The sequence below is a fragment of the Coloeus monedula genome, assembly GCF_965178545.1.
Source record: "Coloeus monedula genome assembly, chromosome: 5".
NCBI classification, from domain to species: domain Eukaryota; kingdom Metazoa; phylum Chordata; class Aves; order Passeriformes; family Corvidae; genus Coloeus; species Coloeus monedula.
In genome coordinates, this window is record NC_138785.1 from 64,262,454 (window position 1) to 64,288,659 (window position 26,206).

Here is a 26,206-nt window from a genome sequence, read left to right on the forward strand (position 1 = left end):
AACATAAGAGACTTAGGAGAAAATGTACTGCAAGAAATTAAATAAACCTTTCTTGAAATAATAGCAGTATTGGTTCAAAGGATTATAGGACTTTGGGGAAGGTTAAAGATCCTGTAATTCAACGGTGTGCTCTGAGACAGCATCAAACATACAAGGAACATCTCTACAGGAGGTTTCCCAGAACTATTTGTTAATCCTTCCCTGTAGGAGATTCTGGCTTCATGGTGCTTCACCATTCTTCATAGATTTTTCTGAATATTTGACATAAGCTGACTGTTCCTTTTGCTCCTGTTCTTGAAGTTTAACAAATTGTACAAGTTTTCCTCTTACCTTTTGAGAGGAGTGGTTTCCTGTCACCTTTGAATAACTTTTTAGATGTTAAAAGGTGATTATCCGGTCTATGCTGAATATAGGGATTTTCCCCTTGGAAACAGCAAACTCAAATCCACTGATTTTCCTAATGAACCAAATTTCTGAAGTGTTTTTTTTTTCTTTTTTTTTTGCTCATTGATTGGACTGTCTAATATGGCATTCCTCTCCTGATGCATGATAAGACTGAATGCAAAATTACAAACTTTATCGGTACTTAACATAATGAAATGACTGCCCTTGATGTCTTGACATTACTGGCACCCCATTTGGGAAGATTTCTTTATGTTAGCATGACAAAATTGACAGTTTCTGATTCTTAACTGGGACCTGAGTCTGCAATCCATTCTCACTTTAACAACAATCTGCTGATCATTTTTTTCCATAATTTCTTGACCATCTATATATACTTAAATTATTTTAAGGCTTGTGAGGGTCCTTATTGCTCTTTACAATTGCCTGAAAGGAGGTTGGGGGGTAGATAGGTGGGGTTTGGTCTCTTGTCCCAGGTAACGAGTGACAGGACAAGAGGAAATGGACTTGAGTTGCAGAAGGGAAGGTTTAAATGAGATATTAGGAAAAACACTGAAAATATGGTCAGGCATTGGAACAGGCTGCCCAGGGAAGTGGTTGAGTTGCCATCTCTAGAAGTGTTCGGGTAATGTGTTAATATGGCACTTGGGAACATGGTTAGACAGACTTGGCAGTGCTCAGGGTTCATGGCTGGACTCAATGGTCCTAGAAGTCTTTTCCAAATTTACTGGTTCTATGACTGATTTCAACTGAACCCCTATTTCCGTAGCTTGCATTTGATGTGGTCGTATAAGGGTTCAGGAAGACTTACCTGTAAACAGAGGCAGTGTTCATAGGTAGAAATGAATGCCTAAATGAGAGTTTTGTGAAATTAAGTAAATTCTGGTGATAAATGGAAATGTTTGAGAAAATAACAGAAGATTACCAACAGAAGGTTGGTAAGGAGGATTGAAAACACAGCCACATGACATGCAGCTCAGGTGTCAAAACCCACATATATCACACTCACACTAGTAGATATTTGGTCTTCTGTGTTGGACAAGTCAAACGTCTGTGTTTAGATAACATAGGCCTGTGTTAGAGGCACAGTATCAAACATGCCTGAGGTCCCTGCCCTGCTTCAGCAAAGACCAAAGCAGAGTGGTAAATTACACCTGTGCAAACCCCTGAAATACAGCTGAAAGCAGCAGGCTGGGTGATCCTCCAGCATGGACTGAGCTCTGCAGTGTCTTCATCCCCACTTGTGTGTCTCTGCCCTGGTGCTGCTTCAGGGCTCACCTGGTTGGCCAGGTAATGAGAATAAATTTATTATTGAATTTCATCTGTGGTTTTGTGGTTGTTCCTGTGTCCTGCCTGTGCCAGCTCACACAAAAAATAAAAACAAGATTTGTGGTTATAAGTAACCACAATACCACTTAGGTTGGTTCCAGTTGTTCTTCTGCCTTTTGTGGCTGAGGTGATTGTTGATATATCTTGAAACCATCACTCTTTTCTCAAGAAAAAAAATTAAATTTGGAGCTATGTACTCTACAACATTGCACTGTAAATAGCAGTAGTTTAGGAGGTGATTGGCAAGTAACTTAAGCATCCATGCCGTGAACTGACTGTAGAAGAAGGAGATCTCACCTTGGCATTATCATGAACTATGTGGGCTTAGAATCATAGAATCATTTAGGTTGGAAAAGACCCTTAAGATCGTTAGGTCCAACTGTTAACTTAAGTGCCAAGTGGACCATGAAGATGTAGCTTAAGGTGAACTCATGTTTATTTGAAAGATTTCTCTATTACACCAGGAAAACAATATCAAAAAATGTTTTAATGAGCATGAACTCTTAGGATGCTCTGTTAAGTGCTAAGGATTACCTTGTGTATACACATGAGGCTTTTTATTATTTTTCTAGTACTGATTTCTGTTCACAGTTGTGGTTGCTTCTGCTATTTCAACAGCATCTGTTAAAACACTGTACTTGAAATACAGCAAAGAGAGCAAGACAAAAGTCTGGCTTTCAAAAGAAATGGCATAAATAAAAGGAAAAAGTCAGCAACAATAAACCTTTCACATTTGATCTGCTGCCAAAGTAGCTCTTGCAGCAACAAAATGCTCAGTTAAGCTAATGAGGTTACACAGAAAGCCTTTTGGATGTCTAAGAACTAAATCTAGATCTCTGGAGCTTTAGTCTGATGCTTTTTTTTGTTGGAATATTATTTATCTGTGTCAAATCCTTGTGTATCAAAGCAACTTGGAAAACCTTTGGTTAAGTGAGAATACATGTTTTCCTGCAGGCATCTTAGGAGATAGATGGTAACACTCCTAAGTGCAACATAAAAGGATGTAATTACAGCCTTTCAGCCCTGAGAAGGTCCAACTGGCTCATTCTGTGTAGAAAAGCTTCTGTTTCCAGATTTGAGTTTAGTAATGGATATCACTTGATGAAAGAAAAAAATAATCTCAGGAAATTTTGTTTATTTTTTTGAACTTCTGTATTGCAAAGCAAATTGTATGGCATATATTTCTCTAGGATCACTTAAACATGCTCTCACTGATTTCATGGAGCTGTCCCAATTTCTTCCAATGGATATTCTGACCTGAAATAGCTGCAGAAGTTGTTGGGACAGACATAGAAAAAAAAGCATTTAGAGCAGAAGGAAGAGGACAGAATAGAAGCTGACATTGTGATTATAAAGCACAGAATGTGCACAAAAAATTACAGAAATAGGTTATAAAAATCTTGTTCAGTAGTGACTGGTTACTAGTAAGGATCTGAATAGATTTACTGCCTGCTTTAGTTAGTGGAGAGATGTATATCAGAATTTGTGGCCTATTGTGAACTCACATACCTCATCTTCTTGGGTCTGAACTTCATCTCTCACACTGGGACCACCTTTCCCTCGATCCTTTGCAAACTGTTTGCCTTGGTTTTGTTTCCAGAAAGTAGAGATAAGTATTTACTTTTGTGATGAACTGGCATGAAACTGCTAATTCTTTTCAATGTATTGAAGATGAGGAATTGTTTTCAAATGGCTTTCATACATTTTGTTTATAAAAAGTTTGAAGTGTGTGCAAGAAGAACATGATATAACAATGTCATTAATATGCCCGTAGTGTGTCCTCTGTGCTTTATAGTGCGCTAAAGCAGGGTGTTAAAATGGTACATGAGGAATTGCCATGGTGCTTTTCTGGGAAGGGCTAATTTGTATAAAGTGGTGCAGATATCAGCTTCCTTTTTCTTCAGCATGGTGGTGAAGCTTTGGGAGACTTGGTGTCCCAGCACATACTGTTGCAGTTTGGTTTGAGGGAAGTTTAGAGGAGAATCGAAACTCTGCTTGCTTATCTGTCTCCAGCTGATCTCATCTTTTTGAAGTGCATCTAAAATTAATGTCTGTCCTTTACTGAATTCTCTTCTAAAATGCACAGCTGGGTGAGTAAGTAGATAGGACTATAAATGCCTCATGTCAGGGTTTTGCCTGTAAATTGGCAACATTGAAAAACCGATCAGACACTTGAAGCCCTAGGATTCCCATAAAATATGTTCTTAATAGATGAGAGGAAGACTGAGTTCTCAGCCCAAATTAAGTGCTTCCTATTTTTGAAATAATGGTAAGTGTGCTGTAAGATATTTTCACCCCAGCTCTGGTTCAGTCTTGCTGAGAAATCCTCTAAATGTAGCATTTAGTTTTGCCAAAAAAAGAAAATTTGGTATTGTCAGTATTTTTGCATTCACAAGGCAAAGTAAAGCTAACCTTTATGGTTATCACCTTTGCTTTGTCAAAGCACATAGAAGACTGCATGCTTGTCTATAAATGCTAAGTGTGTGTGATAATTCTCATGTATCACTTGCTTCTTTGTTAAATGAACTTTCACAGGTTAATAAAATGAGTAAATTCTGTCTTAAAACAGATTTGAGATGTAAAACAGGAAACCTGTGCTTTTATTTTAGTACTGCTGATGACCTCTAGAAAAGGAATTGAAATAATTTAGGAATTTTTTAATCCTTTATACCATTAAATCAATAGTACGTGTATTTTGGTCCAAATTCAGAGTGGCCTCCATGGTACATCACATAATATTTTAACTTAAACTCACTGACACTGGAAATGAGGAAAACATCCTTGCACCACTTATTTCACATTCTGTAGGTTCTGGAGAGTATGTGAGAAAGTCACAGACAGCAGTTCTTTTCCTTTTTTTCTTAGAATTAAACTACAAAGCATTTTATTCTTCAGGATACACAGAATATGGCAAACACCAAAGAAAGGTGATGGGTCACTTGGTGATATATAACAGGAAGGATTGCAGAATGCATACTATGAGAAATGTAAGCTTGGGCTAAAATCACTTTAGGCAGTTTAATCTGACTGTGATTTGAACCTGAACATTTTCTGATTCACCTGCTTAACTTTCTTTTCTTTTACAGCTGGGAGAAATATAAGAGTTAACCTGACTTTTATGTCCTTTTCAGTTTGAAGTGTGGACATTATAAAACATAAGTCTCTTAATTCTTTTTTGCTTGTTCATTTTATTTCAGCTGTTTTGTACATTTGCTTAGCTGGCCTTTCTTTGTCTGACTTGTAGGTCTTTGAAGAAGAGCACCACATCTTGTACTTGGACCATGGTGGAGTTATTGTGGCTATCAAAGACACCTCCATCCCTCTGAAAATACTCAAGTAATCCTACAGTCAATTAGAGTAGAGCTGTTGTGTATTCAAGACCTCAGGCAAAGTTCAGAGTTTAAGATAAGCATTTCAATGTGATCATGTATGAATCACAGGTGGGGTCATCTTAATTTAACATTCATTAAGTCAACAAAATGCAGTTAGATGTTTACTTAAGATTACTTCATGGTGCTGAAGGTACCATGGCATAATGCATCAATCATAAGAAGCTTGTTGCAAAGCATTTTGATATAAAATATCTAGTTTTAGACTGCACAATAGTGCAGCAAAACATGGTAACCTTGTGTAATGGCACACAGAACTATAATCTTCAGCATAAAAAACTGTAAGACATCTTCATCACTTGTGAATTGTTTGTTTTCGCAGAATTGTGTTATATACACGAGTAGGAACTAAGCTCTGTGCCTGGTTTTCTGGGATGAAAGTCATTGTTAGCCTACTATCCAAAAGACCTGGAGGAAATGTGCAGAAGAAAGAGACTTTGACTCATAAATTTTGGATGCACATTTGAAATACGTTTTGAAATATGTTTTGCTGATTCATCAGTATGTTTTGCAAATGTTTAAGTGGATGAAGTGGATGGTAGCAGCTGTGGAGGGCCATCATCGTCTTGGTGCCTGGAGTTACTGCACCTCCCATGTTTTCGCAGTTGGCCTCTCATGTTTCACTGGCCTCTGCTGAACAGGTCTATAGCTTAGAGACTACTAGAAAGAATGAAATGTGAATTAACTTGCTTTTGAATAGTCAAGGTAACAAGATAGTTTGTTGACAGAGCTCAGTTTTTAATCGGGCCGAGAAATTTTATTGTTGTGGAGAATTTATTACACCTTCTCATAAAAATGGGAATCCCTGGATAAGTTGCTGAGAAGAAGATCACATTAATGTCATGCACTGTCTAGGAATACTGTATTTTTTTGATCAAAAATCCTAAGCTTTAGTAGTGAGGGGATTTTTTTTAAGTGCATTCTGTTTGTATAGCAATAGTTGTTAATGAAAGCCATTTCTGCTTTTTTACAGGTTCAGCATAGATGAAGGCCAGACCTGGAGCACACATAATTTTACCAGCACTTCTGTCTTTGTAGATGGATTACTTAGTGAACCTGGAGATGAGACACTGGTCATGACGTAAGGTTTTAGTTTCACCTCTATTTTCAGGGCTCTCTCTATGCACTTGCACAGATTTTCAGCTGCACATGTATGAGATAGTCCTTGAGTCAGTGGCTTTTGCTTCTCGCAGTCACATGGACATTTACACTAATGTCTGATCCTCCCTGGTATGTAACCTGTCCTTGAAATTATCTGACTGCAATATTTCAGATTGTAAAGAAGTGTTATGCTCATATGAAATCTTGCAAAGTTACCACCAGGGTAATAGGACTGTAATAATAGGACAGTAATAATAGGACTGCAATACAAATCTGAAAGATGTAAGGAAAAAAAATAACTATTTCCTCTTGGGGGTATTTTGTTTTCTACAGATTTTTAGTCAGACATCAGAAGTGTTAAACATCTATTGTCTTCGCAGCCCAAGTAACTATAGTGTTGTCTTAGTAAATAGCACTGCAGTACTTGGTGTAACCAAGCACTGTGCTAACAAATATTTGTTTTTATTCTGTGCAGTGACAGAGGCAGATGCTGTGAATAGAGCTAAAAATAACCAAATTCTGCAACTCAAACTCCTGTTTATCTGTCTTTTTCCAAAGGAGCAGGGACATCTGGATCTGAGCTGCACATTTTGCTCCATCTCTGGGACAAATTCTAGTATTTTAGAATTGTCTGAGAGTAAAAAACACCTGTCCAGTCAGGGAGAAAGGCACATGCTGTCTGCAGCTGGAAAGGGGAATGCACTCAGGGCAGAGCATGCAGGTTGTTGCATGTGCTCCTATTGAAACAGTTTGCGTGATCCTTTATATTGGAGCTCAGTGTGCTTGTGACAAGATTTTCTCTCAGGAGTTACAAATCGAGCTGTACTAGTAGCATTTTCCGCAGGGAAAATAAATTAATAGCCCATTATATAAAGGACCCTCAGCAAAACAGAAATCCTACCCAATGTACTTAAAAGTGTTGTGCCAAGTTCATAACACTGTGCTGTGCAGAGGTGGATTTGGTCTGTTGGTTATTTCTCTCTTTCTCTGCTGCCCCATTTATCCTCCATTATACATCTATGACCTGAGAAGAACAGTATTACCCCATCATCTTCCACTTCCCCCAAATACAGGTTTATTTATGATATAATATATGCCACATGAAGACACTTATGCCTCTGAATGAGGGATTTCCATTGATTTCAGTAAAAGTAGACGGATCAAAAGCTTATCCCAAGATGTACTTAGGCAGATAAAATGATGTGTGATGACTATATGCACTGGGCTTGGGTTTTTTTCTTAGTAAGTATCATTAAAAACCATGATTCTGTGAAGATGTGTTTAAATATCTGCCTGAATGGGCTAAAGAGCTCTTGTAGAACATGATGCCTTTTTAAAATCATCTATCTGAAATACATAGAACTGTAGCTAGATTTGGTACATGAGCCCAAATTGACAACAAAAGCATCATGTGACTTGTGTGTATCTATCAGCAGAGCAAGAGTCTGACCCCCATACATAATTCCAGGCTTGTGGGATCTTACTTTTTAGCTAGTTTTATTGAGCATGGAGGGCATCAAACACATAATATCACAGATTGGACCTGAAGACACGTGCAAATTTCCTACTGGATTTTAAAGATAATGAGAAGAATAAACCTGCAGTGTGTGTTTCGCTGTTGCCATTGTATCAGCTTCCTTGTTTCTCCTGCTGCTTTTGACTTCAGGGTGATGCTGCCAGCCCAGTGGTGCTCTGTCTGACTTTATGTCAAGACCTTTTGCTGTTCTCTCTGGCTTAATTCATTTTTTCTGGAAACTTATTCTTGTACTAAGTTGTGCTTGACTTAATCTACAGTGATTTGTTGCTTTTGAGTAGGACACATTCCCTGGAAAAAAACAGAAGTCAACTATGCCATCTTTTCCATTTTATTACATAAAATTTTCTTTCAAGTAGAACATAGTAAGATGAGTTTGTGTATGGTAGTGGAAATAAATTATTAGTGTCTTTCACCTTAAGGAATCCCCAAATCCATTTACAAGAACCTAGTCTGGTATTTTTACTAGTACAGGAACTGAGCTAGTACAGTATTTTTTATTGGTACAAGAATTTGATTTTCTTCCTTTGGTATGGAGTGTGTTTGAATAAAGACTTTGAATAAAGAGTGCAATGTCAAAATCCACATAAAATAGGAGAGATAGCATAATTCTGAAGTGGGAAGGTGATAACTTAAAAAATGTGCAGCAAAATTGAGGAACAGACTATTTCATTTAAACCTTCTAGAATAAACTCACAAAAGAGTCAGAGAATATTTTACTTGTACTGAAAGTGACTGTTACAGCAAAATCCTGGTTCCACTGAAGTCAGTCTGTAAGAGAGATTTCTCATTCTCCAGCATGGTGTCTGGGATATTGACCTTTGTAGGTGACTTGCATTTGAATTCCAGTTCTGCCATAATTTATCCAAAATCACAGAATCATAAAATCACAGAATGGTTTGGTTGAAAGGGATCTTAAAGACCATCTAGTTCCAACCCCCCTTTCATAGGCAGAGACACTTTCTACTAAACCAAGTTGCTCAAAGCCCCATCCAACCTGGCCTTGAACACTTCCAGGGATGGGACATCCACAGATTCTCTGGGCAACTTGTGCCAATGTCTCACCACCCTAACAGTAATGAATTTTTCCTGTAAATCTAATCTAAACCTAGCTTGCTTCAACTTAAGGCCATTCCCCCTTGTCCTATCACTGCATGCTCTTGTAAAAAATCTCTCCTCATGTCTCTTGTAGGTTCCTTTCAGGTACTGGAGGGTGCTGTAAGGTCTCCCTGGAGTCCTCTCCAGGCTGAACCTCACTTCTCTCAGCCTGTCTTCCTAGCAGAGGTACTCCAGCCCTCTCACTGCACTCCTCTGGACTTGCTCCAACACCTCCACATCCTTCTTATGTTGGGGACCCCAGAGATGGATGCAGCACTATGGGTGGGGTCTCATGAGAGTGGACAGAGGGGCAGAATCCCCTCCCTTGTCCTGCTGCCTACTGTGCTCTGGATGCAGCCCAGGATACGTTTGGCTTTCTGGGCTGTGAGCACACGCTACTGGCTCGTGTTGGATTTCTTGTCAACCGACACCTCCCAGTCCTTCTCCTCAGGGCTGTTTTTAACTCATTCTTCCACCCAGCCTGTATTTGTGCTTGGGATTGACCTGAACCAGGTTTAGCACCTTGCACTTGGCCTTATTGAACTTCATGAGGTTCACACAGGCCCACCTCTTGAGCCTGTCGATATCCCTCTGGATGGCATCCCTTCCCTCCAATTTCAACCACACCACAGAGTTTGGAGTCATTGGCAGATTCTCTGAGGGAGCACTTGATCCCACCATCCATGTCACTGACAAAGGTGTTAAACAGCGCTAGTCCCAGTGCTGACCCCTGAGGAATGGCACTCAGGACTGTTTTCCATTCCCAGGTGAAGTGGTCTAGTAAGCTTTACTGAAGAAACAGAAAAATGTGAACCTGGTTGCCTCAAGTCTTCATTTCAGAAAGTTTTGTGTTTTCTCCAAAACAGAGGAAAACGAAATGTTGACTTGTCAAAAGTTGTCATAGAACTCAGTTGTCATCTGTCAGTCAACATTAATCTAAATCATTCATCGAAGTCCCCTGCAGTATTCAAGATATGTACACACAAATGCCAAGGAAAATATATTTTATTCCATCGTGCTCTGCAAAAGACCTAGTTAAGATTTTTAGGAGTTTTAGTGGTAAAGTATTCAAAAACTTTAGGAAACTCATTCTGTATAAAAATCAATTTCTAAAGAGTCCTAGTTAGGAGTTTAGGAAAGATAAGCAATAAAATCTTCATAAATTTTAGGAATCTTGATCTGTGTAAAAATCAACTTCTAGATGAGGAGCTCAAATCCAGTACTTATTGCTAAATGAATAAGTAAGGTTTGCTAAGAAATTTTCTCAAGTAATATATTTTCGTCAAAATAATGCATGGACTAGTAGGTTTTATTTTGTTCTAAATTCTGTAAGAACAAAAGTTACTGCAACCCAGCGTTATACTTAACAATATTTGGGGAAAATTACTTGCTAATGTTGGATTGAATAATGGCCTAACTCAGTGCAAAAAGAAGAATTTTTGTGTGTCTGAAATATTGATGTTCCTCTTCAGAGGAAATAGTTAATGTAGTGTAAGTTTCAAACCTGTTAAAATCGCTTGTAAATCACATTTCAGCTTCTGAGAGTGTTTCCCAAACCAGGTTATTTAGATTACAGTGTAAACCCAGTAGGCACAATAACCATGGTACAGCAGACCATAGCCCCTTTTAAAAGGCCAATATGAGGTTACATAAAAGGACTGCTTTTATTTATGTCAGGTAGAATCAAAATCTTCCTTGTGGGTAATTGTATTTTTTCCAAAGGGCTATTTTTTTATAATATCTTATAGAATAACAACTTTGGATGCTGCTGGGAACTTTATGACATCTCCAAACTGCAGAACTCCTGCATACATGTTTTGCTGTCTTGAATGCCCATTGTTGTGTTCCTTTTGGCTTCCTGGGTGATGATGGAAACAGGAAGATAGTCTAATTTAAACTTACTCGAAACCAGGTGAATATTAACAGGTGTTAGATATTAGGTAGAGCCATCTGGATTTTTGTAACTGTTGATCCTGCTAGGAATGTCAACCTCACCTTTAACAACATCAGTAACAGTCAACATTACATGTATTTTGTGGAGCTTATTGTGTCACACACAGCAGCACACTCCTGTTCTCTTTGAGTATCTTATTGGGTGGAGGTACTTCTCTGTGCTTTGAATTCTTATCTGCTGACTTTCTCTTACTACAACACTTATAAAAGGTAAGTAAAACGTCATTATGTAGGAGAATAGCTGATTTCTGAAGGCAAATTCTAGGTTTTCTTCACAGCTCAGTTATGAAATGGTTGTTCTGCTTTCTGCCTGAGAAAGAACATGTCTGAGATTAGATGGAGGAAACATGGTGAAAAAGCATTGGAAGAGCAAACTGCTTCTTTTATTCCAATCTAATTTAGATATCAGCTAATCTAGATGTACACGTTACAGTAGCACATGTAATGCTTTTGCTGTCATCTCTGTGGACACAGATGTTAGCAGAGCAAGTCAAAGCATTGCAGTGTCGCTGCCAACCTGTGACCTTGGAGTCAAGACCTGGTACTGCCCTGGTCTCTCCCTCTGAAGTTTAGTGGGTGAAGTTTGTTTTTTAAATTTCTTTTCTTACAGTTTCCTATTGTAGTCCAAAGCACAGGAACAGGATGCTTTCAGTGTCACTCTAAAGCCCATATTTAATACATTTTTAGGACTGGTCTGTTAATATAATTGGATAAGAGGAACTGAAGGGTTAGGAATCCATGTTTTGTAAGAATCTGTTATCACCTTGTCCATATTTACAGGAGGAGAAGACGGAAAAAAGTTGATGTGACTTTTTCATTCAGAATAGACTTTGTGTCATTTTGAGCCCTTGTCACAGAGTGAGTGCCTGAAGCTTTTGGTACTCTAACTATGCTTCCATTTCAGTTTCTATTTCAAATAAATAAGCATTACAAACTTAGCCAACAACTGAGATTTTTAAACACTTTATTTACTTTTGTTTGGGGCCTTGAGCTGTATTTTGCTATATAATTCTCTCAAAATGTGGGAGCCACAATTAAGGTAGCATAGTCTATTAACTTTAGCTCTGCTAAGTGAAGCCTGAATGAAGAATTTCTAATTGTGACAAGAGAGACCTGCTTTTCAAATATGTGAGTAGGAAAGAGAGTATTAGCTAAAGAATTATAAAATTTTACAAGTATCCCAGATTAATATGATATTTAATTAAGATGACAATAAAGAGTTGAATGATGTAAAAGCTATCCTCTACAGTGTCATATGTTTTTCTTTAAACAATTCTGTTCACTGTCCACCTTGTATTTGCTTCTGCATAAGGCATCAGGCTAGGCACTAAATTTGCAATGTTTTCCAAACAGCATACATGTTAAAAGGTTGTTCTTGGACAGGAATTTATCAAATAGATGGGAAAAAATGTTGGATGTAATTCACAAATATCATGGAGCCACTGAACTTCTGGATAAAGAGGAAACACCCTCATCTGCTCCTCCCTAGCACTTCTCAGAACCTAAGCATTAATTTCCGTTCTTGTTCCCCAAAAGAGCTAAAACCAAGATGTTTTGGCATTAAAGAATGAATGGCAATTATTAGCTTATGGGAGCAGGAAATAATGCAAAAATATATTTTGGTTCAATTTCAACTAAATTGTTTCCTCCCTTCATTTTTCACTTTGGCAGCCAAAAAAAAAAAGAAAAACCAAAAAAACCCAAAACCAAAAAACCCAGCCCAACCAAGAAACCCTACTCTTCTCTTTAGTGCATTAAGTACATGCATGTGTTTGTAGTTTAAGGCATTTAAATCATAAATGTCTCAGTGTATTTGCACATGATCTCCTGTACACACAAGCACTTTTTATGTGCAGTTGCTTTATGTAGGCAGGTGTCTACTTCTGCACATGGAAACATTCATCATTTCTGTAGTTGCAATTTAGGAAGGCCACTGAAATGTGACCTCTGTTATGTTCTTTCGGGGAATTAGAAAAATATGCTGAATTATAATCTTGATGTGTAACAGACTGCAGCTTGAATCTCACATTACTTTCATCCATTTTACCAGAAGGAACCCTCTGACTAATCTAGATTTTTGTTGGTTTTACAGTGGTATAAAGGGAGCAAAGACAACTATTGGAAGGAAAGTGCATCTAATAAGGATTCACTTGTCATTTTCTCTTTTAAAAATAGTAAGCTTTAAATATCACTGTAGCACACAGTCATGGCTAACTGTCTTTGCCAACCCATATCCCCTAGGAAAATCTTTCATTAATAACATTAATCTTGTGAGTTAAGGAGAGCACTACCTGTTGGCAGTCGCTGCAGTAAAGTACATCCTTCCACACCACGATCTCATCATTTTACTCCTCAGCTAAGCAATTTCTGCACAGATTTTGGCATGTGTCTTGCTGTATGTTCAAAGACACTGTAATGATATGAACTACAACAGGCAGAACAAAAATAAGATTGTCACATTTATTTGGTTTTCAGGGATATTGGCATCACTTGTAGTGAAAGTCTAGGTGAAGCAAAGGACTCACCTCTTTGAACTCACAATAAATTGACAAGAGACTTCTAACTAATCCTTTTATGTAGCAGACAACAGATAAAAATGATGGGTTTTTAATGTAAATGGCCTTTGATAACTAGTGAACTGTAAGGTAGATTAAATATTTAATCTGAAATTGCAATTGTATTATAAAAATTACCAGGGAGGTCTGAGAGTTAAAAAATATTTTAACAATACAATAAGTTCACTGATCATTGTATTTCCTTCTAATATGATTTACTAATGAAAGGAGGCCTCATATGGAACAAGGTATAAATATCATTTTTTGACAAAGCTCTGTGACTGCTTCCATTTAAAAGAATAGGAGACAGAAAGAATCGTTAAAATAATTAAGTAGCATCTCTGATAGTGTGGTTTCCTTTCCCAGCTTGATCATATACTCACTGTTAGCTATTGAGGCTTAGATCTGTAAAGAATTTCAGGTACATGCTTGTACAGCTTTGCTTAGGTGCTGTCCAGAGGAATTTAGACATATTATCTGAGACAGAGCCCTTGAGATTGCCCATATCACCTGTATGTGGGGCCCTCAATTGACCCTGATTCAAATCCTAGGTTTTACTGTCTGTAACTCTATACTTTTGAAGTCACTTTCAAAAAATCTAGAGGCTCTGCTCCCCCCCAAAGTGGCATATGCAGTTAGCAGAATGTGCCAACAGGGCAGTACAGCACTGTGCAGACAGTCTGCTACAGTGTCCTGTTTTGAACAGCTGATGGCAAACTCATATAGAGGAGAGCAAAAGCCAGTGCAGCACATTGAAGGCTAGGGCAGTGAGTCTAGAATGAAAGAGGCTTCTGATTTCAAACAAAAGTAACTTTGCATCACACCATTGTCATCACTAGTCCTCAGTACAACTGCAAAACTTGCACAGTTTTAGTTGCTACATTAAACATCTGAATAAATTCCTCATGTGATCTTTGTGACCTTGGTGGGAAAATACTGCAGGATTACTCCTACCACTCTCAGGTCTTTGAGTGTTCTCAGGTATTCATGAGTAAAGCCAAACACAGGAGATGACACAGCTACTACTGCTCATCTGAGCAAGGAGAATCTATTGAATAGGTACTCTTGTCTATTGAACAGAATTTACTGGAAAAGATTATCATTGCATATAATTTCTGTTAAATTAACTCTGCCTGATTATGAGCTTTATCAGGAACAGAAATAACCAGCAATCCTCTAGCAAATAGTTTAAATGAGTTAGCTTAAAAACGGCATTAAACTGTCTTATCTATCAAATGATGCAATCAAATTAAAAAATTATGTGCTCATAAATGATCTAGGAACAAATGTAGAAAGTTGTTATGGCAACTGAAACACTGAAGTTAAAATTATGAATCCTAAATTCTTGCAAATAAAAGTAAATTAATTTCCAAGGTAATTGGAAGTTCTTCGAAAAATTATTTATCACAGCATCATCTTTTATAGTTTCAACCGAATTGATTTGATGGCTTTCTAATGAAATACAGTTAATCAAGAGGAAGGTTTTAGTAGCTTATGAATTTCTATCATCTTGATATATAACTTCTAGTCATCAGTTACACTTGCTGCACCATTCCAGTTTTTTCATTCATATGATTTTATTCATCATATATATTATATATTTTGCACCTGAGCAATTATATTGTGATTGCTGTTATGCATTGCTTTATTGTAGCCCATATTTTTGTCTAATCCATTGAATCCTACTTAATACGTGCTTTTGTTACTTTGAAAAAATACTTCTTTTTTATTCTAGTGATCTTTAGCAGTACATTTAAATGTGCTCATCCAAGGTGTCTGCAACACGTGCTACTGCAGCAACAGCATTAATAATCATTAAGCCTTTTTTCAAACAGTTTGCTAAAGTGGATGCATGCGGGTGCTGGATTCCTAGGGAAATTTACCCTAGGAATTAAAAAGCTTTATGGCTGCATTTTTAATGGGGTTTGTGACTGTACTGGGACATTTTCTTGAATCTTTGGGATTTTAGTTAAACCAGAGAATGTTGGGATCACTGGTGTCATTACTGTGCTCTGTGAGAACATGGTCTTCAGTCTGTAGAATCAGAAGAACCATAATGGAAATGAGATTTTTGGGGTTTTTTGTTGGTTTCTTTATTTTTTTTTCCAAGAGGCTGGACCAACATGCAGAAAAGTTATTTCAGTCTTCTGCTGAAATCCACTGGAGAGAATGTTACAGTTCACCCCTTGAAGCAGTGACTTTTCTGTATGCATACATGGTTTGTACCTATCTTCCATATTATCCTGGTAGATTTTTCATAATTTCTAGAGTAATTTCTATACATTTTCTGTCATTATAGGGTGTGGAACTGGGCAATATTTATCTAATCTCTATCTATAATCCTGATATTTTCTAATTTCTCACTCTAGAGAAGGAGAATAAACAACTTCAATATCTTTTATCATTATTTTTATAGAATTCTAGAATGATAAAATTTTTGAGGTCAGAAGTGACCTCTGTAGGTGATCTGGTCAAACCCCTTTGCTCATACAGACCCACCCAGAGCCAACTACACAGAGCTGTTCCCAGATGGCTTTTGAGTATTGACAATGGTAGAGACTCACAACCTCTCTGGGCACCTGTATGAGTGCACCCTCACAGCAGAAATGTTGATTCCTGATGTTCAGAGAAAACCTCCTGTGTTTCATATTGAGTCTGTTGCCTCTGCTCCTGTCCTGGGCACCACTGAAGACCTGTCTCCAATCCTAGCAAAGAATCTTCTTTGTACCTTCCCTTCAGGTATTTATAGACATCGACAGTTCCCCCTGGGCCTTCTCTTCTCCAGACAGAACAGTGTCACTTCTCTCAACCTCTCCTCTTATGAGAGATGCTCCAGCCCTTTGATCACCTTCACAGCCTTTTGCTGGACTCCCTCCAGTCTTTCCATATCTCTTGTATTGGGGAGCCCAGAATTGGATCCACTATTCACATGTAGACTCACCAGTACTGAGGAGAAGGAATTAGAGAATAGTGTGGCTGTATCTTTTAAGTTTATCTTGGTTCTTCCTCTTTCTTGCCCTTCCTCCAGGTCTCTTTGAAGACAGCTCTTTACCCTACAACAAGACTCTGAAAACATTTTTTTGTACTTCTCAGCTTTATCTTTTCCAGCAAAAAGCCCAATTCTTTCAATCTTTCTTCATTTGTTACATTTTCTAAGCAGCTTATGAGTCATTTTGCCCTTCTTCAAATTCATTTTTAGCGGGTCTGTAAATATGCATATAACATCCAAAATTAGACACAATATTCTTCCAGAGGCTTCACCAGTGTCAAGTTTATCAAAATTATTACCTCCATGTCTTCTGTTTTCCAGTTCTAAATACAACCTAGAATTGGTCTTTCTTATTTTGCAGCAACACTGCATTCTTTTTCTAATTCCACAGAATACCCTGTCTTTTATTTGATATCTGAAAGTTATTTTCCATTTTGGTTTTCCACCTTTGTTGTGGGTTTGGGGTTTTTTTTTTTTCCCAAGGAGTACTTTTTGCACTTCGTTCTGGAGTATTTTGTCATATTGATTTCTGAACCTTGCTTCCACCAGTAAATGTCCACTACCTCCCTTATGTGTTGTCTGCAAAATTTTTTGTCTTTCTTATTTGAGCATGAGTGTTAATGAAAATATTGACTGTGGAGCCATCATATCTTTATGATACATATCTCGAAATATTCTTTATTTGATAACTACCTTTTGAAAATGGATTATTCTAATTCAATATGTATTCACATTCCTCTTCACAGTAATTTTATCTGTACTGATGTTTTCTTTTTTACTTTGAGACAATGTCAGCTAGAAATGTGTAGCAGTTTTAACAAAGGTCAAAATATGCTAGATTTTTTCCTTTCCTTTATCCACTAAGCCAGTTACCCTGTAAAAGGAGAAAATTACATCAGTTTGGCATGATTTGGTTTTGATAAATCTGTAGTAGCTGTTTGTTATCATTTTAATTATCTCCAAGGTGCTTAGAAGTGGATAGCTCAATAATTTGTTCGGTATCTTTGTGGATATCAAAATTAATTCTCTAACTCTCTGAGCTCTATTTTGCTGTTTTATATCTCTGGTTATATATACACATATAAATGTGTATGTGTGGTTGTGTGTGCATATTTATATATATAAGCAATATGTTTCCCTTGCCACAGTTATTTGGAATCACCTTCATGAGGTTTCAAAGATCATTAATAATAGTTCAGAGATTATGTTTTCAGGAGAATGTCATTATTCTGTTCTACCTTGAACTCAAAACACCATCTCCTTTCTTCCTCTTTCCTTGACTGAGACAGCTAACATGAATGGAGAAAATTTCATTTGTTCTGTTGAAAATACTTTTCTTGAGGCAGGAGTGAAGCTTTAACAGGACTTGGCTACTTGCACTTGAATGTATTTTTTTTATAAATGAGTTAATAAAAGCAATGTAGTAAATTTGTAAAGTTTTGTGATGTCCAGAGAAGCATTCACTGAGGTAGGTAGTTGCATAAACACGTGGTGAAGTCTGCCTTATGTTAGTGCCTTGTATGGAGAAACAAAGACTTTAGAAAAGAGGTACAGGTATTTCGCATGTATAAGACACTTCATGTCTGTCAGCAAACCCAGTCATATTGAAACAGGCATTGTGGAAAAAGCAAGAGACCACCTAAGCAGTCACTTTATTGAGTATGTAACTACCAGTGAATAAGATTATATGGTGACAGCAGCTCTCAGGATCCAGCTGAACCAGAAAAAGGAACCAAACCCTGAGGCTCAATGAGAGAAGTGGGACCACACACCTATGTGCACATACAGCCAGTGGATTGAGCCACATTTTTTAGTCTGTGTGTGTTGCTTCTACTTCTGAGCCGTGGGTACATTTAGAAGGAAAGGAATTAGATGATCCAAGTCCTTTAATCTCAGAGCCTTACAAGAAAACAGTAAGACATAAAAAATAAATGCATGTGTTTCTGTTTAATTAAGTACACTGCTGCTGGTGTGGTTTCCTGTGAGCATGGGTTGTTCAGTCCTTATAATGTGAGCAGTGTGGGCAATAACCTCTTGATAACAAAATCTCTCTGTCGTGGAGAGAAGCAAAGACACCAGAAAGAAAAGGGGGAAATTACTGTACATCTTTAGTCCCTGTGAACTATTTTTCAGCCTTTTTGGTAGATTTTAGAGCACTAAGCCATTTTCCAGTGAAGATGCTTAGTGTGATGGTGCTGCCTCTGTGCTGTAGAGAATCAATCACTTCTGGTCTACCCTGGTTCCACGCTGAACCTGGTATTCAGGACAAGAGAAATGACTGGGCACAGCAGAATGCTTTTAGTAAAACTGTACCATTCCTGCTGTGTCTGGATTTGAACAAAACTGAGGGCAAAACAAAAGGAACAAATTTGGAGAATGATACTAAAGCTTGGAATAAGACCTCTGTGCAGTGTGAACTGCACAGAAATTGTTGGCTTCAGAATTAACCTTAAATTCTTTGGCAAGTAAGTCACGAGTGTGATACAAACCACAAATACATTTTACTTTTGCCCAAATAGAGTCTTCATCCTTTCTAATTTGTTGCTGGATGTCATACTCACCCATTTTGTTTTGGAAATAAAGATTCTGACTTAGAAAATGTTGGCTGCTTTGAAACTGCAGCTTGGTTTTTAAAGCAATGAGATTTCCTTTTTTTTTTTTCTCCCTCTACAAAAATTGTATGGTTTGTGACTGGTTTCTGTGATACACTGAAGTGTCTGAAATGAAGAAGAGACTCTCAGTTCTCCAGCACAATGTGTAGATGTAGTGTATTCCTTAGAAATTAATGCAGTATCATGATAATGCAGTGAGTTTAACCATAGCACATTGCTATCTGAAGACTGTAGAAATTAACACAAAGTCCCACAACAAAAACAACTGAAGAAATTGCAAGTCTTAAGGAATGAGTGACAGAGCTGGAAACTGACTCTGGTGGTCCTGGATTCTGCTCCCTGATCCTAATTTCCTGTCAAAATCTGAGAGCTCTGTCTGTTTCACATAGCAAGATAATAGACAAAAATTTTTGATTCCAAGTTAGAAAATATTATTTCCAATGAAATTTCTTGAGAGTTTTCTAGAAAAAAAATCTTTAATAGATGAGTTATATCTCTTCATTGTACAGTTTCATACAATTGACAAATGTTTCCTGACTTGACTTGTTGTACATAAAAGAGGAATAAAAGTGAAAGAAAAATTAACCAGGGACCTTTTAGCAGAGAACTATGACTGTGGATAGGAAAAGATAGGACTGAAATTTTGAATCTCAGATGTATGGTATTTCTTTGCAGTAAGAGTTTACTTTTGGCCTTTTGTTCAGAGTCTTTGGACATATCAGCTACCGTTCGGACTGGGAACTGGTGAAGGTGGACTTCAGACCATCCTTCCCCAGGGAGTGCACTGATGAAGACTATGAGTCTTGGGAGCTCACAAATCTACAGGTATTCATGGTTTTATGTCAATTGACAAAACTTTTCCATAGCTTTCAGATTCATATGGAGCTGTGTACTGAGAAAATATTTCCAAATTGAATTTGGATGCTACATCCCCAGCTTAGTCTCCTTATGCTGTTTTCACAAGAATTAAAAGTGGGAGAGGATTTTGTGTTCCCTTTGGTTGTGTGATCTGTGTCCCAAAAAAGGCAGAAGTATATCTGGGGGTCTGCCATAATAATAGGTGGTCCTGCTGGATTGGGAAGCATGTTCCATAAACTGAAGTGTGTAATATTGATTGAAACAATTTCAACATGCAATCGTGTTCTGCCAACTTCCTGACCACATACCGTACTCATATATAAATTGTCATAAGTAAAGTCCTTTCCAGAAGTAATTTAGGATCTCAATGGGCCAATCACATAATGGAGTCCAGTTGTTTTGGGTAATACCCTTTCTGCAGTAATGTACTAAGGCTGTCTAATCCTGATGCTCTGTCCAAATCCACTTTTGGGAAGCTAAATTCTCTGTACAATGTACTGATTAAAGAGACCAATATGAGGTGGTTTTTTTTATTAAATGGAATGTGTCATATTTATTCATAATCATTCTGATTATTATGTTCTGCTTCTTCCAGCAGGGTTGGTTTATTTTTTGCATATGACTCAATGTTACTCCAGCTCTCATTTGCTAGTTCTCATGCCTAATTTTACACCTCTTGTTTGGAACTGCTGTGTGCTTACAAAGAATGTTATGCATATCTGAGCCTAAAGAGTAATAGTATCTTGGGATATTGGCATTGAAATGTCTTTCAGAAATTAGAAACTACTAAAGTGACTTTGACAGAGTACTTGCAGCTGCCAAATTACCAGTGCAGTGTGTATGGAGAGAGTTCATTCTGTGTCCGCATGGTGCTTCAGGTGGACAGCCGACATGAGATACAATAATTTAGAAAAATTCAGCTATCTGCAGCCAGATGAAAGTTTTAAATGGCCATTTGGAATTTTGTACACAGGTTGGGCATGCAGGAAACATAAATTGCAGTTGAATTTTCATGTGCATCTTCAGATTGGTGCCCTGGAAATATAGCCTATGTTACAACTCTGTAATGACCTGTTAGTGGACAGCAGCGGATATGAGGGCTTTCTATACCTATATATCTGAGTATCAGAGAGTTGATAAAGTTTGTAGTCTTGGCAGCAAGACCAGCCGTTCTTGGGACAACACAAGGCCTGGGTGGTAGAGGTTCTGTTGCAATAAGTCCAGTGCTTTGATATTCAGGGTGATCGTTGCATCATGGGCCAGCAGAGAAGCTTTCGAAAGAGGAAGATCTCATCATGGTGCATTAAAGGGAAAAGTTTCACATCAGCTCTCACATCCAAAGTTTGTGAATGTGTGAACACTGATTTCTTATGGTGAGTCTGTCTGTGGGCCTTTTGACTTATTGCTAATAAATAGTTACTTCGAGTTTGAGATGGGCTTATTTTCTGCCTTTTGCCCCTTTTTCTACATAGCCTTATTAGCAAATAGGCAATCTGTTATTGAATAACGGGTTTCTTTTGCATTTGCATTTGTTTAAAAACATTGCCATGTCTAAGTATTTGTTTCACCTGACTGAACAAATCCTGGTGTTTTTTTCTATTGATCAAGACTTGAAAAATGACCATTGAATTAATTTTAAAGGCAAGCAAACCCTTTCTAAAAAAAAAAAAAAAAAAAGAAGAAAATAAATGTTTGGTCTGAGTGCCAAAGGAAACCTTTAAAAAATCTAAGTTACCAAGGGAGGTAATTTTGCAGAATTGACAAAATAATTGCAACCAGTTTTCCCCCCAAGTGTACAGAACTCCCGTTGAAATTAGAACAGATTTGGCTTTGTCAACTTGTATGTTCATCTGGTAGAATAACACTGAAAAAATATATTGACTTTCAAAAATGTAGTCTCATTCACCCCAAATTGGACTGCAGAGTGAAGTGGCAATAGTAACACATTTGGTGTTGATGTTTTTCAGTGATTATGGGTTTGAGCGCTCTGCACCTCTGAAGTCAGAGTCGAGCAAATGCTTTGCTGACTTTTGGTTTAACCCAGAAGCACCTCCTGAAGACTGTGTGTTGGGGCAGGCATACACCAGCAGCACTGGGTAAGCTGATTTTGCATTTCAGTGGCTTGATGAGGTTTCCAGAGAGGGGGAGAATATTTCAACCAGCAGCCTCAAAAGTGGTTTGGAAGAAATTCACATTTGAGCACTTAAATGAAGTCTACAGGAGAGCTGGAGAGGAACTTTTCACAAGGGAACAACATAGTGATAGGACAAGGGGGAATGTCCTTAAACTGAAGGAGGGAAGGTTTAGATTAGATATTAGGAAAAAATTCTTTGCTGTGACACTGGTGAGACACTGGCACAGGTTGCCCAGAGAAGCCATGGTTTCCCCATCCATGGAAGTGTTCAAGGCCAGGTTGGATGGGGCTTTGAGAAACCTGGTTTAGTGGAAGGTGTCCCTGTCCATGACAGGGGGATTGGAAATAGATGATTTTTAAGATCCCTTCCAACCCAAACCAGTCTATGATTCTATGAAACGTAAATAAGACAAACTGTAACAACTGAGAAATGGAAAAGTTCTGATTCTGACTTAGAGCATGAGCAGAAGCTTCCTACAGACTAATGAAAGAAAAATATTACTTTGTGTGTTCACAGCGATTCAAAACCTAATCCATTTGAGAAGAGGGGGAGCTGTCTTTTCAGAATTTTAATTTTTTTGGTAATATTTTGTATCTATTATTACACTTATGATAGGAATGTTCATTCAGAGCCTTTTCTTTTAGCTCATTGCTTGAGTTTAGAGTAATTTTCAGTTTGGATCCAATGAATTAATCTGAGGAACTGGCAACATCTCACAGAATTTCCAAGTTTCTCACTTCCATAAGGGTAAGGAGTTCTGTGGAGAATAGATTCTTTTCCTGACCATATGGGACACTAAAAATCAAAGGAAAGCTTTAGTAACTATAAACAATACTGCATAGAATATGCACTACAATGTAGTCTGACGTCTGTGCTGAGAATAACTTGCAGCTGGCATCTATTCTGGCTTATCATAACACCATCACAGTCAGTTGTGGATATGAGAACCAAATGCTGAAACGTCCAATCTGGCAGTAGAATCACAGTCTCTGTGTATATTTACCTAACTGAGGAAAATGCTGCCTTTTAGGTTTTGGCTGACAGCTGTGATATAAGTAATATATATAGATACTTATAAGATATACAGAATGGGAATTCAAAAGACTGAAATATGACTCTGATATTAAAGGACGTTTAAAAAGAATATACCTGTGTGAAAGTGATATGTAAACAATTACTGTACACATCCAACTATTTCATTATTAGCACTGTAAAAGCGTTAGTCCTTTCACTCTTTTATATTGTTATATTAAACAAATGCTTTAAGTGTTTTAAGAAATGAACAGATTTGAAAGCAGCAGTTAAGCAATTGGTTGCAGGTTAATGCAGAAAATGTTTGGTCTAATTTCTTCCTGATCTTTGGGGTTTGAACCAAGATCTCTAGAGCATTGAAGACTCGAATGCTAGAAGAGGGGATGGCAGAGAAGACAGCAGACTGTCTAGCTCCTGGAGGGCTATTCAGGCATGTTTCTAAGTTGGAAAACACAGACTTCAAGGGCATGCAAGTGAAATTCTCATCATGCTCCACACCCTTTCTTCAGCAGGTTTCCGCTAGTAAAGGCAAAGTCCCCAGTCAAAGTACTTGCATTGTGAGTTGGCCTTGATCATTTGCAATCTTCTTTGTTTGTGAACCCAAGGAAAATGCAGTAGCTGCAATCAGACATGCATTTGGTGCCTTTGCTGCAATTCATTGTGTCCACTGCTTACTGTTTTTGCAGGTACAGGAAAGTTGTTTCTAATGTGTGTGAAGGTGGAGTAGACCTGCAGCAGAACTTAGCCCACCATATGTGTCCATTGATTGCTCCCAAGGGACTTCAGATCAGCATCAGAGAAGAAAGTCTGGCTGTTAGGCCTGGGGAAGACATCACCTTCATTGTCCGACAAGAGCAGGTAGTAATGAACGTTGGCTACATGGAAGTTGAATCACTGATTTTAGGGTTAGTTTCATTCTTACCTGCTTTGCTGCTGAATGAAGATTAATTTGTGCTTAAGGCAAAGATTAATAGCTTTCTAAATACTGAAACTTGCTTTCAAGTGAATAAGACAAGCCAGGAAACTCAGTGTACCTCCAAATTCTACCCGCAGAACAGGAATTGTCTCCTCAGCAGAAAAAGCACTGGCTGCTTGGAAAGTCAGAGTAACTGGATTACCAAAGGCTTCTTGGACTGAAAATTTCAACTGCTGTATGAGAGAACAGAAATGCAGAGAACATTTAATATTCAGGTTTAAGTGTTTTTGAGAATCAGCCTTTCAGAAAAGAATGAGGAAAAATCTTACAGAATTAAGCAAATAGGACAGCATAAGAATATTTATTATATATTAGTTGTCTTGCCAAAGACATGAGTTTTTTTCTGTTTATCGAGAGACAATGCCCTAAGGCCCTGACCAACAGCAGTGAGTAACTTTTGGAGGAATTGTTTGCCTTGGGTTTGTTTTTTAGCATTAGGCTGTAACTGCTCTGCTCAGGTTACCGGAGTATTGTCCATCCTGACTAACCCTGCTGGTTTGCAAGAACTAGAAGAAAGTTCACACATTTTGGCAAACCTGTGGTATATAAATTGAGCACTTGGGATTTATTTCTGTAATAGAAACAAGGAGGTTACATGCAGAAGACTGGGCTGCTTAATACTTGGCAGGCTTTGTGTCCCAGTGCATGCAGTGCCCCAACAATTTGTGTGGCAAGTTCTGCTGCCTTCCCTTTTTAGAATTTGTTTGGAAATGTTTATTGTAAGCCTAGAGCATTTGGTTACAATTTGGACTCTAATGATTTTGATTGGCAGTTTGACTTTTTTCCTACTGAAGTGTTCATGTATCTGTGTGGCAATATGAAAAACATTTAAAATTATTCACAAATTTTTCAGAAGTAAGGGATCTTGAAGAGAATCCTGTGCTGTGTTTTTTGGTGAAGTCTTTGCTCCATACATCAAAGAGAAAGACAGATTTAGAAGAAATGTAGCAGTTTGGTGCCCTCTATGGCTAAGAATAATATTTTAACTCAAATGCCCTGAGCATTGCTTAGGACTTAATCTGTAGGACAAAATCTAATGAGAATTCATAACAGTTACTGAGTTTAAGAAACAGCTCTACTACAACAAACCAAAACATACCACTTTCTTTGGTGAACAGAATTAATTTACTAGTTTCTGTGAACACATGTTATTAGGTGCAGGAATACCAGACATTAGGGAGTAAAGGAAGCAGGCTTCTGATACGTTTGGGCAGTTTTCAGCTGTCCTTAGAAATAATAATAATAATAAATAAATACATCATCATGATCATCATTTTCCCTGAATTCTGTTGGCTGAATATATGAATAAATAATGTCATTGCAATCTCCTATTTTTTTATGGAAGTGGAAGCCCCGATTCCTTATAGATTTAGCTGCCTTTTCCCTTTGTCACTGTTTTGCTATCATTCCATTCTCTGTTGTTACTGGTCAGGAACTAGAAATACCTTGGTGTTTTGAAGACAGCACTCTCATCTTTACAGTGGGGAAGCTATTAGAATAAAACATTAAGAAAACCTTCCCCTACAGTCTTTCAATGCTAGTTTCTGTCTCACCTGAAAAAAATATGCATGTATATTTGTTAGCATAAGAAAGCGTGTACAAGAACTGTATGCAAGCTAATGTCATCTAAAGAGATTCCACTTACTAACACATTGCTGGCAAGGAGATATCTCTTTTGCTTTAAACTTTAATAACATATTATCTCCTCTGCTAAATTCTACTCTTCTGTTGTCAAAAGAAAGGTGTTATTTGGAAAAAAAACTATTCACAGTGAAGAGGCTTTTACAGTCCTTTATGTGTCTTGAAATATAGTGCTTAGGTATTTGATAATCCTACAGGTCCCTTATTATGGGTATTTTTTACATTATAAGCAATGTTCTTTCATATGATAAAAAGTGGAAGAAAATCATCCACACTGCAAAATGGTAAAATGAGGGAATATAGTATGTTTTCCTTCCTTTTGTAATGGCAGGGTACGTAAATTCTAGGCATGATACCTACTGTGATTTTCAAATAACCATAGAAATGTAGACTGACAGGTTGGAAGGGACCTCAAGGATCATCTGGTCCAACATCTCTTGGCAAAAGCACAGGCTAGATAAGATGCCCAGCACCTGTCCTGCTGAATCTTAGAAGTGTGCAGCTCTGGGTCATTTGCCAGTTTCCTGGGGAGATTATTGCAATCACTGATTGTTGGCATTGTGGAAAGTATTACATTAGTGCTGCCTTTTAGAATTAAATTT

General features: G+C 37.7%; 1 protein-coding gene across 1 annotated transcript in view; it reads left to right on the forward strand.

Annotated features, from left to right (window-relative positions):
* Positions 1 to 26,206, forward strand: part of SORCS2 (sortilin related VPS10 domain containing receptor 2) — a gene marked incomplete at both ends in the record, with an annotated part of 532,676 nt that overhangs the window by 479,811 nt on the left and 26,659 nt on the right. The window contains 6 exons of the mRNA XM_082281426.1: positions 4,976 to 5,067; positions 6,094 to 6,201; positions 19,667 to 19,787; positions 21,060 to 21,193; positions 21,788 to 21,916; positions 23,674 to 23,845. Coding sequence (XP_082137552.1) covers positions 4,976 to 5,067; positions 6,094 to 6,201; positions 19,667 to 19,787; positions 21,060 to 21,193; positions 21,788 to 21,916; positions 23,674 to 23,845 — 756 coding nt within the window. The remainder of the gene's footprint in view (positions 1 to 4,975; positions 5,068 to 6,093; positions 6,202 to 19,666; positions 19,788 to 21,059; positions 21,194 to 21,787; positions 21,917 to 23,673; positions 23,846 to 26,206) is intronic.